General features: G+C 46.4%; 2 protein-coding genes across 3 annotated transcripts; one reads left to right on the forward strand and one right to left on the reverse strand.

Moving 5' to 3' along the window:
- Positions 1 to 194: 194 nt before the first annotated feature.
- Positions 195 to 5882, reverse strand: TERF2IP (TERF2 interacting protein). The gene is made up of 3 exons (XM_054078303.1): positions 5372 to 5882; positions 4572 to 4648; positions 195 to 3526 (listed from the first exon to the last, which is right to left on the reverse strand). The coding sequence occupies exons 1-3, from the start codon at positions 5880 to 5882 to the stop codon at positions 3083 to 3085; spliced, it is 1032 nt and encodes a 343-aa protein (XP_053934278.1). The 3' UTR covers positions 195 to 3082.
- KARS1 (lysyl-tRNA synthetase 1) lies at positions 5797 to 15033 on the forward strand. 2 transcript variants are annotated; one of them, XM_054078294.1, is made up of 14 exons: positions 5797 to 5975; positions 7490 to 7640; positions 7849 to 8014; positions 8389 to 8482; positions 8752 to 8938; positions 9067 to 9192; positions 9418 to 9537; positions 9756 to 9918; positions 10019 to 10192; positions 10898 to 10983; positions 11872 to 11957; positions 12277 to 12403; positions 13977 to 14120; positions 14891 to 15033. In XM_054078294.1, the coding sequence occupies exons 1-14, from the start codon at positions 5935 to 5937 to the stop codon at positions 14975 to 14977; spliced, it is 1752 nt and encodes a 583-aa protein (XP_053934269.1). In that variant the 5' UTR covers positions 5797 to 5934; the 3' UTR covers positions 14978 to 15033. The 2 variants fall into 2 exon arrangements, with proteins under 2 accessions (XP_053934269.1, XP_053934267.1); XM_054078292.1 differs by having other exon boundaries at positions 5964 to 6097.
- Positions 15034 to 15087: the final 54 nt, after the last annotated feature.

Raw genomic sequence — 15087 nt, forward strand, 5'->3', positions numbered from 1 at the left:
AGGGGAACTGGAGGACTGGGGAGTAGGGGAGGCAGTAGGAGATGGCTGGGATTTTGGCGGGGTCTGGCTATGGGAAGAGATCCATCCAGCTCTGTGGTGGGGGCTGCGGGCTTCAGGAAGAGGGGTTCCCCTGAAGATTCACTGAAGAACTCTCCCCTGGAGTGAAATGCGCAACAGAACAATCAAGTCAAGGGTTGAGAAGCTCTGGTTTTACTTGAAATGGCTGTAAGATCAGCTGAACAAAAGCTTTGCAGGAAACCATCTGGTCTGGTTTGACTGGTCTGTCAAAAAATGCCAGAAAGTTCTCTTGCCCCATAACATCATATTTTCTAGCATAGCACACGGAGGAAAGCCAGCTATTTGAGTTCAGCGTCTCCACAAGTAGCTGCTGCCCTTTACTTGAACTATTGTTCCCTTCAGTGGCTGCAAGAGCAGCCTGGCTTTTCATGGCTAACAAAAATTTGGCTGCTTGGGAAAAGGCGAGCACCTTGGTGGAGGCAGTGTTTGTGCCGTGCCACCATGGCACAGCAGGTGGAACAGAAAGTGCCCCGAGGCAAAATCCTTGGCTGACATAAATCTCCTCAGCATCAGGGACATCAGCCCTTGAATTACGCTGTCAACCATCTATCACAGCAATAAAAAACACCAAACAAAACACAGGGAAAACCAGTATATGTACAGTCTTTGTGGGAAAGTAAACACAACGTGTTCTCCCAGGACCAGTTTTTGCATGTGGATTTATCATTCACACAGGTACAATATTTTCACTTCAGACACATACCGGAGGAAGCAGTCACGGCTTTGAGCTACGCATGGCAAACCAAGGTCTTAGTGATAGAAGAATCAATTCTGCTTGGGGTATCTGAAATCTCCCTCCAAATCAAAGTAAATGTAAGGAAAAGTGATGAGGATTTGAGAATTGAACCTTTACAGAAATACGATGAAATTGTATTTTAACAAAATTCAAGTTCTTCTGTACTTCCAAACTTTCAGTGTTGCTATTTTACAGCCTAATTATGAAATAACAACAATGTACCACTAATAGCTTCTTTACTTTGGAGTTCATATAGTTGCTTCAATCAGGATAATGTTTTGTTGAACAACAGAAATCCTATCATCACGTTTCCTTTGTTGCTCTCACAATTCAAATGCTTCTGGTTTTGTCAAAACATGCCTCATGGAAAGCCTTAAAACACAGTGCAGCTTGAACCTTGGAGAAAAAAAAAGGTATGTACTCCTGCTTCCAAACTCCGCAGATGCACCTCATCTTTGCTGAAAGCTGAGCTAAAACTCTATCCAAAGATCTGCCAATGCCGGTTAGTATTACTGCTAATCCTTGCATTCAGGCCCCTTCTCAACTTGTACTAAAAACAGAACAGCGGGATGGCTTGACATCAAGTGTCATGCTATGTAAACTACCCTGAAATTGCTTGGCATGGTTTATTCTTCGTCCCCTCTCAAAGCCTGGTTTTATGAAATCTTAAGTCAGAACCACAGCATTTTTGTCAAAAGGCATTTATTTGCCCTTAACCTACAGCATTTCCAGTCACCTTGAGCCTAGCATGGTCCAGTAATGCTCAGAATGTTGGTTATGAATTGTTGCCGTTCTCTTCCAGAATTCAGTTCCCCTACACCCACTGATTTCCCGTAACTATTAGTCAGTGCAGGACAAAAAGTTCTGTTTACAAGTATGTTTTAGTTTTGGTTTTGGTTTTCTTTTTTTGGCTTGAGCAGGCCAAGAAGCAAGGAGCGGCCCTGAATACTGCTCTCTGTCTCGGTTTTTCCAGTTTAAAACATGCCTTTGCAAGGACATCACTTCTGAAAAGAAATCTGAAAGGTTAAAACCTTAATCACACGAAGCTGGGAGTCCAGCGACTCCTTCCAAGGGCATCCTGCTGGGACAGAAATAATCGTTAGGGGACAGAAAGGGACAAGGCATAGGTAGTTCTCAGCACTTGGACTTGCTTCGATGAGACAAAGCTCCCAGAATCAGGATGGAGATGATTTTAAGCAGAATGGTTAAAACATGAAGCCACATTACTTAAAGCAACTTTTGCCAAGTCACTACATTATCCTTGTTCGCTACTTCAGACATCTCATTTTGTATGCAGGAGTCCCTTGAGCAGGATGGGGGTCACCAACTGTAGACAGCTTCAAGATTTTTGAGAAAATTAGGTCTGTTGAGAGGAATTTATCACTGCAAGCATCACAAGACACCTTTATTAAATGCTTAGAAGCAAGCTTACGTGAAAACTGATCCCGGCTCTATGACTGTAGAGCATCTCTAAGAGTAGGTCCTGCTCTGGTGAGGCCCCACAGTCCCTGGCAGTCCAAACTTGTCCTTGTGTGGCTTGACTTGCACAGGTGAAAAGAATAGGAAGATTAAAGTCTGATGGCTTTCATTAGTGCCTAGGAAATTCAATTTCAAATTCAAGAGAGGCCCTGAAATGTTCAGACTTACTTTTTTTATAATCACTGAAGAAAGGTTCAAGATTTAACTGCAGAGAGAAACTATTTATGCAGATGCCTGTCTATCTGCCAAGCTCCTTCCTCTGAAATGGAAGATAATGGTTTAGAGTGGAAGAAGGATGAGCAATACAATATAAGGCAACTCCCATAATTTTTTTAGCAAAGTTGCCAACTGACCTTTAAGATTTGGAATTCTCAAATGTTTATTAGTCGGCAGCATTCTCTGGCTGGTAAAGTTTCTTATCTTTTAAAAATCTTACTGCTTTATTTGCTATGTTTATTTGCACTCCCTCTCATTAAATGCTTGTCTAGTCTTCCACACAAGTCTCAAGAAATCTGTATGAGCAGCATGAATGTAACAAATAATTGTCACTATTTCAGCAGGAATTTCACCTGTCCAGTGAAACACCGCAGTTTTGGTTTTGCAGTACCATACTGTGTTACACATAAAGATAAAATAGAAAACCAGCCTTTTGTTAACAAATTATTTTAAAGCATTTCTGAAACATGAGAATGTTGCATTAAATTTCCCATCACATTTGCATTTCTGAAGTTGCTGGGTTTTTAAGTTCTACCACAGTCCTAGATCAGTAGTTGCTCTCTGCTTTCCTATCTAACTTCTCCTAAACGCTACTCGCTTTGCTACATTTTCAGCTCCAAATTTTGCTATTAATTTATTTCTGATGTGTTCATCATCTTTTTGCAATTCCAAATCATCTTCTCTGCTCCATACAGGGTACCCATCTAGGCGCTGCCCCATCTCCAGAAACTGTAAAGTAGGCTCCACTTCCCCAGAGTTCTTCAGAAAGGCCTGTGTAACAGTTAACAGGTCCATGCCAAGCTTCTCCATGAAGTGCTGCATAGTTTTTACTACTTCTCCCACCTCACCAGAAGAATAGCAAGTGCTTTTTGGTCTTTCTTCCCTTTGTAATTGAGTGTCAGGGAGAGCAGGGTCCTCTGGTCCGGTTTTCAAACCAGATGCTCGTTCTCTTGGGGACTTTTGCTCTCCAGTTTGTGCAGAAAGTTCTTCTGAAACATCCGAAGCATCACTTCCTGACTAAAAGTAAGAGAAGTCATTAATTAGACATGGAATTTTCTGGCAGGTTTCTTTTATCACTGCTACCCGAACACCTTCCACTGTGACTTTGCAGTATATATAAAAAACTCAGAAATTACTAAGCATAGCAAAATTCAGTGACTGAAGTGAAGCTGTACGTGTTAATGAGGATATACAAGATCACAGAATAGCATGAAATGTGAAGGAGAATTTGAACAAAGAAATATGAAAAGCAAAAGTAAAATGGGCTTGTTCAGCTTGGAGAAGGCTGCAGGAAGACCTTATAGCAGCCTCCCCGAGGGAGGCTTAAAGGGGGCTACAGGAGACTGGGGGAGGCTCTCCTTATCAGGGAGTGCAGGGACAGAATGAGGGGCAACGGTTTTGAGCTCAAAGAGGAGAGATTTAAATGAGATATTAGGAAGACAACTTTTCCTGTGAGGGGTATGAGGCACTGGCATAGGCTGCCCAGAGAAATAGTGGCTGCCTCATCCCTGGAGGCCAGGTTAAATGGGGCTTTCAGCAACTGGATCCAGTGGGAGGTGTCACTGCCCATGGCAGGGGATTGGAACTGGATGGGCGTTAAGGTCTCTTTCAACCCAAACTATTTTATGATCGTTAATGCAACTGCTTGAACATTTTATGCCTGAAGGGAAAGACAACTTCCATTTGCCAAACAGCTTTTCATGTAATGACTGTCACATTAATTTCCTCAATCTGACTTAACCAGGGAATCAAACTAAAAGAATATGCTGCAGTTTGGCACATTTCATGATGAGCCACGCAGTTCACAGCTCACATGAAACTTCCATTTAGCTACAGCAGAAGAGATGTTGTGGTGCCTAATCACTTAGGAAATTAATGATGACTTAGAATCATAGAATCACAGAATGGTTTGGTTTGGAAGGGACTGGTAAAAGTCATCTAATTCAACCCCCTGCAGTGAGCAGGAACATCTTCAACCAGATCAGGTTGCTCAGAGTCCTGTCCAACCCCACAGTGAGTGTTTCCAGGGTTGGGCAAGGAGAGCCCCAAGCCGCTTGCTCACCTCTGTGCTTTCAAACTCTTGATTTGCTGCCTCGAACAGACCCGGGCTGCGGCGGGGCTCCTCGGCCTGGCGGGGCTCTGTGGGAACGTCAGGGTGTGAGCAGGGGACACGGTGGGGCCTGGACCCCGGGCACAGACACCCCCCCCCCCATCCTCGTCCCTGTTTTCTCCCGACAGTGTATGTGTGTCCCCATTAACGAAAGGGCCTACAGGAAACCTGGAGAGGGGCTGTTCACCAAGGCCTGTAGTGATAGGACCAGGGGCAACGGGTATAAACCGGAGAGGGGCAGATTTAGACTAGAGGAGGAATTTCTTCATGATTAGAGTGGTGAGGCCCTGGCCCAGGCTGCCCAGGGAAGCTGTGGCTGCCCCATCCCTGGAGGTGTTCAAGGCCAGGGTGGATGGGCCTTGGGCAGCCTGATCCAATGGGAGGTGTCCCTCCTCATGGCAGAGGGGTTGGAACTGGATGATCTGTAAGGTCCTTTCCACCCCAAACTACTCTATGATAACCCCTCGCCCCTCTCTGTTTCCCATTTTCCCCCCGGACACCCCCCCGTTCCTTGCCCTTTCCTGGTTCCCTTCTCCCCTCGGCCCTCGGTCCCCGTTTCGCACCCATTAAGCCTCTGCCTCTGCTCCCCGTTCCTCGTTCACCCGCAGCTGCGGCCCCCGGTCCCCGCCCCCGCTGCTCCCCGTTCACCCCCCGCCCGCTCCCCCTGCCCACTCCCATTAACCCCCCCGTCCCCAGTCCCCGCTCCCTCCCACCGCTTCCCGCCCCTTCCCCTCCAGCCCTTTATCTCTCACCGCGGGGCCGGAGGTGCCGGCGGTACCTCTCGCGCATCGCCTGCCAACTGTGTCGCGTGAGCGCGCGCCGCTCCAGCTCCCGCCACAGCGCGCGCCCGCCCGTCCCGCCGCGCCCCTGCACCGCGCGCAGCAGCGCCGCGTCCTCCGCCGCCGAGAACGCCAGGCGGCCCCGCGGCGGCGGGCACAGGGGGGACGACGAGGAAGAGGAGGAGGAGGACGACGACGACGACAGAGCTGGAGCGGGCAGGCGAAAGGGCTCGATCGGCAGCCGGCGGTTGCGCCGCACGCATTCGGTGACGAACTCGGCCGACACGGCCCCGGCGGGCGCCGCCTCGCCCGGCTGCGCCAGCAGCACCGCGCCCGGCTCCTGCACCCGGCACAGCCGCCCGCCGCCCGCCAGCACCAGCGGCGCCAGCCGCAGCTTCGCCAGCCCCGGCCGCACGTAGAACCGCATCGGGCTCCCGTCCTCCCGCACGAACAGCGCCCGGGAAGGCGCCTCTCTCCCCGCCATCGCCGCGGCGGGCGCGCAGGCGCGGCCGGAAGGGACGGCGGGAGTCGAGGACATGGAGGAGGCGGCGGGGAGCGAGGCGCGCCTCAGCAAAAAGTGAGGGTGGGCGGGCAGGGGGAGCCGCGCCGCCGCGGGACGGGGAGCAGAGCGGAGCCGGGGGGCCCTATGCTCGCCGCCGCCGCCCGGGCCGCGCGCCGCGCCCTGCACGGACACAGCAGGTCGGTGCCTCGCGGCCCGCGAGCCGCGTGTGCCCGGGGGCCGCCGGCGGGCTCCTTGATTCGGGTCTGGCCTCCTCTGAGCAGTCCTGTCCCCTCAGGGGAAGGGAAGAGTGCGAAGGAGAAAATGCTTCGAGGGTGACGGTGGCGGAGTTGGATTAGTTTGGGAAGAGTCAGAGAACTCGGGTGAACTAAAGGAGTTTGAAGCAGAAAATGCATAAATTGGCTCACGGGTTGTGACAGTTTGATGGTTTGGGCGGAGTCAGGAATCTCAGATGAACTGAAAGAGTTCAAAGAAGAAGATGCTTAATGTTCTCAAGGGTTATTGTGGTGGAGTTTCATTGGTTTTGAGTAGAGTCAGAAATCTTGGGTGAACTGAAAGAGTTTAAAGAAGAAAATGCATAAAGTGGCTCACGGGTTATTGTGGTGGTTTGGGCAGAGTCAGGGAAACCTCGTAAAAGGTGAAAAAGTTCAAAGAAGAAAATGCTTAAACGTTCTCAAGGGTTATTGTGGCAGAGTTTGATTGGTTTGGGCGGAGTCAGGAATCTCAGGTGAATTGAAAAAGCTTAAAGGAAAAAAGCATAAAGGGGCTCACAAGTTGTTGTGACAGTTTGGTTTGGGCAGAGTCAGGGAAACCTTGTAAGAGGTGAGTGTTCAAAGAAGAAAATGCTTAAACGTGCTCGAGGGTTATTATGGCAGAGTTTGATTGATTTGGGCAGAGTCAGGAATCTCAGGTAAATAGAAAGAGTTTGAAGGAGAAAATGCATAAATTGGCTCACAGGTTGTTGTGACAGTTTGATTGGTTTGGGCAGAGTCAGAGAAACCTCATGAAAGGTGAAAAAGTTCAAGGAAGAAAATGCTTAAACCTGCTCAGGGATCATTGACAGGGTTTACATGTTCTGGGCAGAGTCAGAGAAATAAAAGGGAAACAGTTTGAAGAAGAAAATGCTTAAATTGGTTCATGGGTTATTGTGACAGTTTGGTTTGGGCAGAGTCAAAGAAACCTCATAGGAGATGAAAGTTTAAAGAAGAAAATGCTTAAATGTTCTCAAGGGTTATTATGATAGAGTTCCGTTGGTTTGAGTAGAGTCAGAAATCTCAGGTGAACTGAAAGAGTTCAAAGAAGAAAATGCTTAAACGTGCTCAGGGATCATTGTGACAGAGTTTAACTGTTCAGGGGCAGAGTCAGAGATGTCTCATAAGAAGTGAGCTGAGAGTTCAAAGAAGAAAATGCTTAAACGCGCTTATGGACTGTTATGAGAATTTGATTGTTTTGGGCAGAGTCAGAGAGATTACAGGGGTATTTTCACTGTAAGCTTTTGGCAGAATCCTGCCAAGTGCTTCCCTGCAGAAGTATCCGATAGCTGCTCCATCTGGTTTTCTTCTCTCTTGCAGTGAGCTGAAGAGACGTTTAAAGGCTGAGAAAAAAATAGCTGAAAAAGAAGCAAAGCAGAAAGAGCAAAGTGAAAAGCATTCAAATAAACCTTCATTTACTTCTGATGCCGAGAATAACATTGGTGCTGATGAAGAAAGCTTGGATCCAAATGTGAGTGCCTGGCCTTGTACTTGTTACTGTCCTGAGAAAATATGTTACTGATTTACATTAGATTTTTTTATTCAAGGGAAACTAAATGGTTAAAAACGGAGAGACCTACATATTCCTTTATAGGGGGAGCTGTGTTTTAATTTATGACTTGTAAAACAGTTTCGGTTTCTCAAGGAAATAATTTGTTTTTGTTTTTTCCTGGCAACAGCAATACTTCAAGATCCGTAGCAATGCAATCCAGCAGCTGAAGGGCACCAATGAAGATCCCTATCCCCACAAGTTCCACGTAACCACATCTCTTTCAGATTTCATAGAGAAGTACAATCATCTGCAGCCAGGAGATCACCTGAAAGATGTGACTGTGAGAGTGTCAGGTAAAGGCTTACCTGGGACACAGAAGGATGTCTCGTTGCTTTGCTAAGCCAAGTTGTGGCTGCTTTTAGTGATCAAGTGGTCTGTTCAAATGTTGCTGATCCCCCGTTACTCGGTCATGAAGTCTGTAGCAGTGTTAGACTGCTCAGGACATGTCCTTTCAGACTGAGTGAACCCATGCAACATCCCTTACAGCAACAAAGATCAGATTGTGATATGGGCTCCAGGGCCCAAAGGTATTTGGTCTTTTATGGTATTTTGAGACCAAGTCAGAGCCCATGATCACTTTGTTCAAGTGATAATACTGTGACTTTTGCCCCTGCATCCTTTCTGTTAGGGACTCTTTTCCTGACGTCCTGCATACTTTGATATTTAGGTCGAATCCATGCAAAGCGTGCGTCCGGAGGGAAGCTGATTTTCTATGATCTTCGCGGTGAAGGAGTCAAGTTGCAGGTCATGGCAAATTCCAGGTAACAAGGGTATTCCCAGTAACATTCTAAACTGAACTGTATTCTGGGACCTGGAGATTTGTATTTCAGCATTGTGTTCCTTCATGTCCTTTGGCTGTTGGTCTGTGGGTTGGCCTAGACAGCCAGATAACCTTTTGCTTAGGATATTGTGTTGGCTTCCCTGCTAGAAGAATCCTTTATTAAAGGATTCAGTTTGGGTAGAAACTTGCAGGGCAGTTTGGAATGTTGAATGTTAAACAAAACTGCTTACATTGGTGTTTTAATTACAGTCTTTACAAATCTGAGGAAGAGTATGTACGCATTAACAACAAGCTGCGTCGTGGAGACATTATTGGTGTAGAGGGGAATCCTGGGAAAACAAAGAAAGGAGAACTGAGTATTATTCCTACTGAAATAACTCTGTTGGCTCCATGCCTGCACATGTTGCCTCATCTTCACTTTGGCCTCAAAGATAAGGTAAGTGTCATACCTGTCACTCTTAGAGGGAGTTTGACAGAAAGGTCTGAATTGATGACCTTTTATATCTGCTTGTTAGATAAGTCACATTTTGTCTAGCTTGTTCTAAAGACGCTCGTTCTTTCCAGGAAACTAGGTATCGTCAGAGATACTTGGATTTAATTCTTAATGATTATGTGAGACAGAAATTTATAACCCGTGCAAAGATCATTACATATATGCGGAGCTTTTTGGATGAGTTGGGCTTCCTTGAGGTAAGCTTTGTTGTTTATTTCTCTCTGCATACTGAATGTGTTTAGAGCTTCTCACCTTCAAGGAAGCTTTATATTCAGGCTCATATGCAAGAAGCGAGGATACAGTTGCTTTCTGGGCTGCAGGCACACATTGCCAGCTCATTAGATGAAAGCAGGGCATTGAGGTATGAGCCTGGAAATATTTATGCCACTGTTATATTAATTGCTTTTGTTATTATATTACAGATTGAAACTCCTATGATGAACATCATCCCAGGTGGAGCTGTGGCAAGACCTTTTATTACGTACCACAATGAACTGGACATGAATTTATATATGAGAATTGCTCCAGAGCTTTACCATAAGGTAAAATACAAGTACCTCATGGCTACGCCTGTGTTCTTCAGACTGTTGTGATCATATTCTAAAACATCAAGTGTAGCTAAAATGAATATTAAATCTTCTTGAAGAAAGGTGAATTCATTGAATTGGAGGAAACAAATGTGTCTTGAAGGAGATATGTTGCAGTTGTGTGTGTTTGAGCTCTCTTCTTTTGAAATGTACTAGAATTTCTTTTTGTTTAGATGTTGGTGGTTGGAGGAATGGACAGAGTATATGAAATTGGGCGTCAGTTTCGGAATGAGGGAATTGATTTGACTCACAACCCTGAGTTCACAACTTGTGAATTCTATATGGCTTATGCAGACTACCATGACTTGATGGAAATTACAGAGAAGATGCTTTCAGGTGATGTATGCGATATGAATTTAAAAAGAGTAAGAATCTCGGGAAGAATTGCATATTATGTGGCATGCTCTTCTTCTAAACTTCAGATTCCTTTCTTTAGGGATGGTGAAACATATTACTGGAAGCTACAAGATCACTTATCATCCTGATGGTCCAGATGGACAGGCCTATGAGATAGATTTTACCCCTCCCTTCCGGCGAATTAGCATGGTCCATGATCTGGAGAAGGCCCTAGGAGTGAAATTTCCACCTGCTGAGCGTTTCGAAACTGAAGGTCAGATGCTGAGTGTGAATGTGGTATACTTCCTGAAAAGAAAGGGGGCTAAAGGTCTCAAGTTCTAAGCCTGCAGTCTGTCAGCCGCTTTTTTGAGGTGGTACCAATACATCAGATTGCTTTTCTCTGTTTTTGTCTGTTACTCAAGAGCCCAGAAAGAATCCTTAATGCCTTGCAGTCTTTGGCAGGATCTGACCCTTTTGCCTCTTCCTTTGTTGAGTATATGTGATGCTATGTACTCAAGAGGTATGATTGGGGGAGTTCCTCTTATATTGAAGAGACCCAGCTTTTTCTTTTTTATTTCTTCTGTCTTTCGTGCAGTTTAGTCTGTATGCCTGTGATTGTCGGTGAGGAGTAGGATTATTTGGGGTTTTCTTCAAAATGTGTGTATGTGCCGTTTTATTCCTGAAATCCAGAGCCATAAGGAAACAAGTCCATAAACTTTTTTTGTGATTTTTGCCATCCAGTCGTCTTGTGCAGCTGTGCTCAACAGTTGCCAAGTTTCTGAAATAGAAAAGAACATGTTTTAGTGTAAACCGATTAATCTACAAAAACTGTGTTTGTTTTTGACATTAAAGCTCAATGTTTTCCATGACGTAAACCATTAAGATCTTAAAAATCACTCTTAAGACACATTGAAGGATGCAGAAAGAAAAAAAACATGTTTGCCTGGGTGGGTTTTCCAATTTTTGTCTACAATTTCAGAAACTCGCAAGTTCTTTGATGACCTCTGTACAGAGAGAAACGTTGAGTGCCCACCTCCCAGGACAACAGCCAGGCTTCTTGACAGAGTAAGTAAAGGTCATGTTTTTACAATTCTAATTTCGTTGAGGTTCTACTGTATCAACAGAAGTCTCTTTGGAGCGAAAGTTTAGCTGTATCTGGAAAAAGAGACTGAAATGCATTTTTGCTGTTTCTGTATCACAGTAAGAAAACTTGCCGTGTCAAAACCTTTTTCTGTGTTATGTACACCAAAATGTAGCATGCTGATGTCTGCTTAATGTGAGCGCTACAGGACTTCAGTTTGATAACTGGTCTCTTGTGCTTAAAGCAGATCTGCTTTGTCTTGTGTCAGTTTTGTCTGAGATCTATGTATGCATTTGTAACTACCCGACTAAACTGGTAGACTTACCATATAGTTCTTCTTCTGTCAACTGTATTAAGTCTTTTCCTTTGTGCCCAAAACGTTGCCTGATAGCTCATAGAATTATAGAACATGCTGAGTTGGAAGGGACCCACAAGGATCATGGAGTCCGACTCCTATCTGTTTACAGGACAGTCCCAACATTCACATTGTTGTGTGTCTGAGGGTGTTAATCTAAATGCTTCTTGAGTATTGTGAGGCTTGGCACTGTGACTGCTTCCCTGGGGAGCCTGTTCTAGTGCTCCACTAGCTGCTTTTTCTGTTTTTCTGCTGCTTTTCCTGTTGGCTTATGTTGGAATGTCTGATTTGAATTATGTTGTTGCTATTTGCTATGTCGTTTCTCTTATTCAGCTAGGACATGCACTCTTTGTTCATGAAGGCAGTACCGTGGTAAGGAATTATTAGTCAGGAAGCTTTTCAGTTTTGTAATTACCCTTTCCAGTTAGTGAAGAAAGGGAAGCAGGATGTTTGGGAAGGGCAGTGCTTGGCAAGTGATACTGTACTCCACATAATTGTTTTGCTTTCATTTTCCCAGTTAGTTGGTGAATTCCTGGAAGTCACCTGTATCAACCCTACATTCATCTGTGACCACCCCCAGATCATGAGTCCTCTAGCCAAATGGTATGAGCATGAGCTCTTTTAACCTTTTGTTCCTACTTTATTAAAAAGAAAAAAGGAAAAGAAAGTTAAAAAGTCGCATATGTGAAAAGAGAGATTTTAATATTTTATACTAGTTTGTGAATTCTGGCACCAAACAAGATAGACTTTGGTTTCTGAGCTGTGAATCCCATCATCCAGGAGTGTGCTGATGCTCAGTAGTCTGAAGTTTTGACAGTTGTCACTGCTTAGTGTGGGCAATTCCCCTGAAGAAATTTATGTGCTCCTTGCTTCTGTAAAGATGTTTATCTGAAAGTATGGTTGGTTTGTCTTCTTCACCTAGGCATCGCTCTCTTCCGGGGCTAACAGAACGTTTTGAACTCTTTGTAATGAAGAAAGAAGTGTGCAATGCATACACAGAACTTAATGATCCTTTCCGGCAGCGGCAGCTTTTTGAGGATCAGGCCAAGGTATGGAGTCTTGCTGATAGTGAATCAGTGATAAGCAAAGAATGTTTCCTGTGTCTATTCCAAATGTGTCCTTAGTCCCAGCTGCTGAAAAGGGCCCTTACGAACAAGTATTTCTTACTCAAATGAAAGCCTGTGATTAAAACCTCATTCCTTTTAAAGGAATCTTGCTTTTTAAGGTAAACAAGTAAAAAACTTGCTGATGAGTTTTTTAGTCATGTGACTTTATTTTGGCATATCTTTACTTTTATTCTACATGAAGTACTAATATGAAAAAAAGCAGACGTGCGAAGTGTTTTCTCTGCCTTCCTCAAGTCAAAAGTTACTTTTCCTCAATTAGGCACTTACGTAGTTATACAACATTATACTTCTGGGTTCTTAAATAAATTTTCCTGTCTGGTAGGAATTTGAATGGTGTGTAAGAAATAATTTGCTGAACTGAGTTACGTGATTTACAGCCTTATGCTTACTGGCTATCTTGATAGTAAATTTCAAAATGTTGAGTCAAAATGAAGATTACAGATTTCTTTCACCTTTGGCCTGTTGTGCATATTTGCTGCAGTTGTCTGTCATGGTTTAGCTAGGCTTTGCAGTCATATGATAACACGTATTGAATGAAAAATCTGTCTTAAAAATTAACATTGAGGTGGAGATTAGGGTGAAGTACGGCAGTTTGCATTTCAGGATTTCAGACTCAGTAGAAGAGTTTGTGTTAACAGTCTTTTGCAAAGTCTTCCCTCAAACTGTGAGCAAAGATAGTTGTTTCAACACTTACACTTGGCATTTTCTAAATCTGAGAGGGTTTAGTCTGTGTTTTTATTATTTCTTTTGGCACTTGGGGCTGTCAGGGTCAAATCCTTTAGTTACCATCTCGGTGTAGGGCTTTTTAATTTTTCTGCTTGTGGAGAAAAAAGCAATCCCTATGCTCTGTTTCAGGAAGCAACTACTGATACTTTGAACAGTTATTCTGCTTCATTGTTTCTGTGAACATGAAAGGGGGAGTGGCAAGCAATAAAGAATCATGGAATGACCTGGGTTTGAAGGACCTATAAGGATCATTGAGTCCGACTCCTGTCCCTCCACAGGACAACCCTAACATTCACACTGTGGGTCTGAGGGTGTTGTCCAAATGCTTCTGGAATATTCTCAGGCTTGGTCTCATGCCTGTTTCCTTGGGGAGCCCTTTCCCAGCATTCCACCATCTTCTGGGTGAAGAACCTTTTCCTAATAACCAACCTAACCCTGCCCTGGCACATGTCCCTGTCATTCCCTCGGGTCCTGAGAAGCCTTTGAAAGAATTTATTCCATTGGCATCTGGTGCTGTGCAGCCCCAGAGATAGCTTTTACTGAAGGGAAGGAACTGGGCCTTTGCCAAGAACAGAAACTTGCAGATTGGAAAGGAATTGAGCCTGGAACTATTTTGGAAGCCCCTGAACAAGTTATTATAGCTCTGCAGGTGCTGCGAGCTTCTCTAATCTGTTACTTACGCTGCTGCACAGGGCTTTTTTTTCCCTTAGCAGAAGAAGTGCTGTCTACTCTGTACAACTCGCCTTTTATGATTAATTTTCTCGCTTAGGCAAAAGCTGCGGGTGATGACGAGGCCATGTTCATTGATGAGAACTTCTGCACCGCGCTGGAGTACGGGCTGCCTCCCACCGCCGGCTGGGGCATGGGCATCGACCGCTTCACCATGTTCCTTACCGACTCCAACAACATCAAGGTAAGCGTGCCAGCTGCTGGCGGCGTGGGAGAACAAGGAAAGAGATGCCACCGGCGAAAACCTCCTTCCTTACCGCTTCCTCAGCGGGCGGGGGCGCTCCCGGGCACCGGTAGTCGCGCCGGGGGCAGCTCTCGCGAGACTTGCCCGCGGGGTCCTCCCCATACAGGAGGGAGCGGTAGTTCTCGCGAGACTTGCCCGCGGGGGCCTCTCCATATACCAGGGAGAGGCAGCTCTCGCGAGACTTGCCCGCGCGTCTGCTCCATGTAGCGGGACGAGGCAGCGCTCGCGAGATTTGCCCGCTGGGTCCTCCCCACATGGCAGGGGAGCGGCCGGTGTTGTGATATTTACCCGCGGGGCCTTCTTCGTGTAGTCTTGGGGGGCCGCTCTCGCGAGAGTTGCCCGCTGATCCGCTCCATGTGGCGGAGGTGGCAGCTCTCGCGAGATTTTCCCGCGGGGGGCGTCTCTCCGCATTGGGGGGAGGTCTGTCCGTCTAGTGGTCGCGGTGGCTCTCGCGAGACTTACCCGTGGTGGGCTCTCCGTACAGTGGGGGGACGGTGGCTGCTCTCGCGAGAGTTCCCCGGGGGTCCTCTCCATGGGGGAGGCGCTCTCGCGAGATTGCCCCGCGGACTTCCCTTGCATATAGCCGGGGGGGGCACTCTCGCGAGACTTGCCCGCGGGGTCCTCTCCATGTCGCGGGGGGCGGGGGTGCCCTCGCGAGATTTCCCGCGGGGTTGAGGGGCCATGATGGCTGAGGTGGTCTGTGTCCGCAGGAGGTGCTCCTCTTCCCCGCCATGAAGCCGGAGGACAACAAGAAGGAGGCGCAGCCCGAGCCGCCTGCTGAAGGCACCTCCGTGTGAAGCCCGGGGCGGCGCGGCCCCTCACTGAACGCAGCTCAATAAAGGCGTGTCTCTCCGCCCGGCTCCGTGTCTGTGTGCGCCTGCGCGGGGGCGGCTCGGCCGGGCCGGGG

Source organism: Cuculus canorus, chromosome 13, assembly GCF_017976375.1.
Source record: "Cuculus canorus isolate bCucCan1 chromosome 13, bCucCan1.pri, whole genome shotgun sequence".
Classification (NCBI taxonomy): domain Eukaryota; kingdom Metazoa; phylum Chordata; class Aves; order Cuculiformes; family Cuculidae; genus Cuculus; species Cuculus canorus.

Coding starts and splice junctions, on each gene's coding strand:
- TERF2IP (XM_054078303.1), bottom strand. CDS start 5,882: ATGGCGGGGAGAGAGGCGCCTTCCCGGGCGCTGTTCGTGCGGGAGGAC. Junction 4,649..5,371: donor CCGGCACCTCCGGCCCCGCG/GTGAGAGATAAA, acceptor ACGTTCCCACAG/AGCCCCGCCAGGCCGAGGAG. Junction 3,527..4,571: donor AAGAGTTTGAAAGCACAGAG/GTGAGCAAGCGG, acceptor TCTTACTTTTAG/TCAGGAAGTGATGCTTCGGA.
- KARS1 (XM_054078292.1), top strand. CDS start 6,045: ATGCTCGCCGCCGCCGCCCGGGCCGCGCGCCGCGCCCTGCACGGACAC. Junction 10,984..11,871: donor CAGCCAGGCTTCTTGACAGA/GTAAGTAAAGGT, acceptor TCATTTTCCCAG/TTAGTTGGTGAATTCCTGGA. Junction 14,121..14,890: donor CCGACTCCAACAACATCAAG/GTAAGCGTGCCA, acceptor CTGTGTCCGCAG/GAGGTGCTCCTCTTCCCCGC.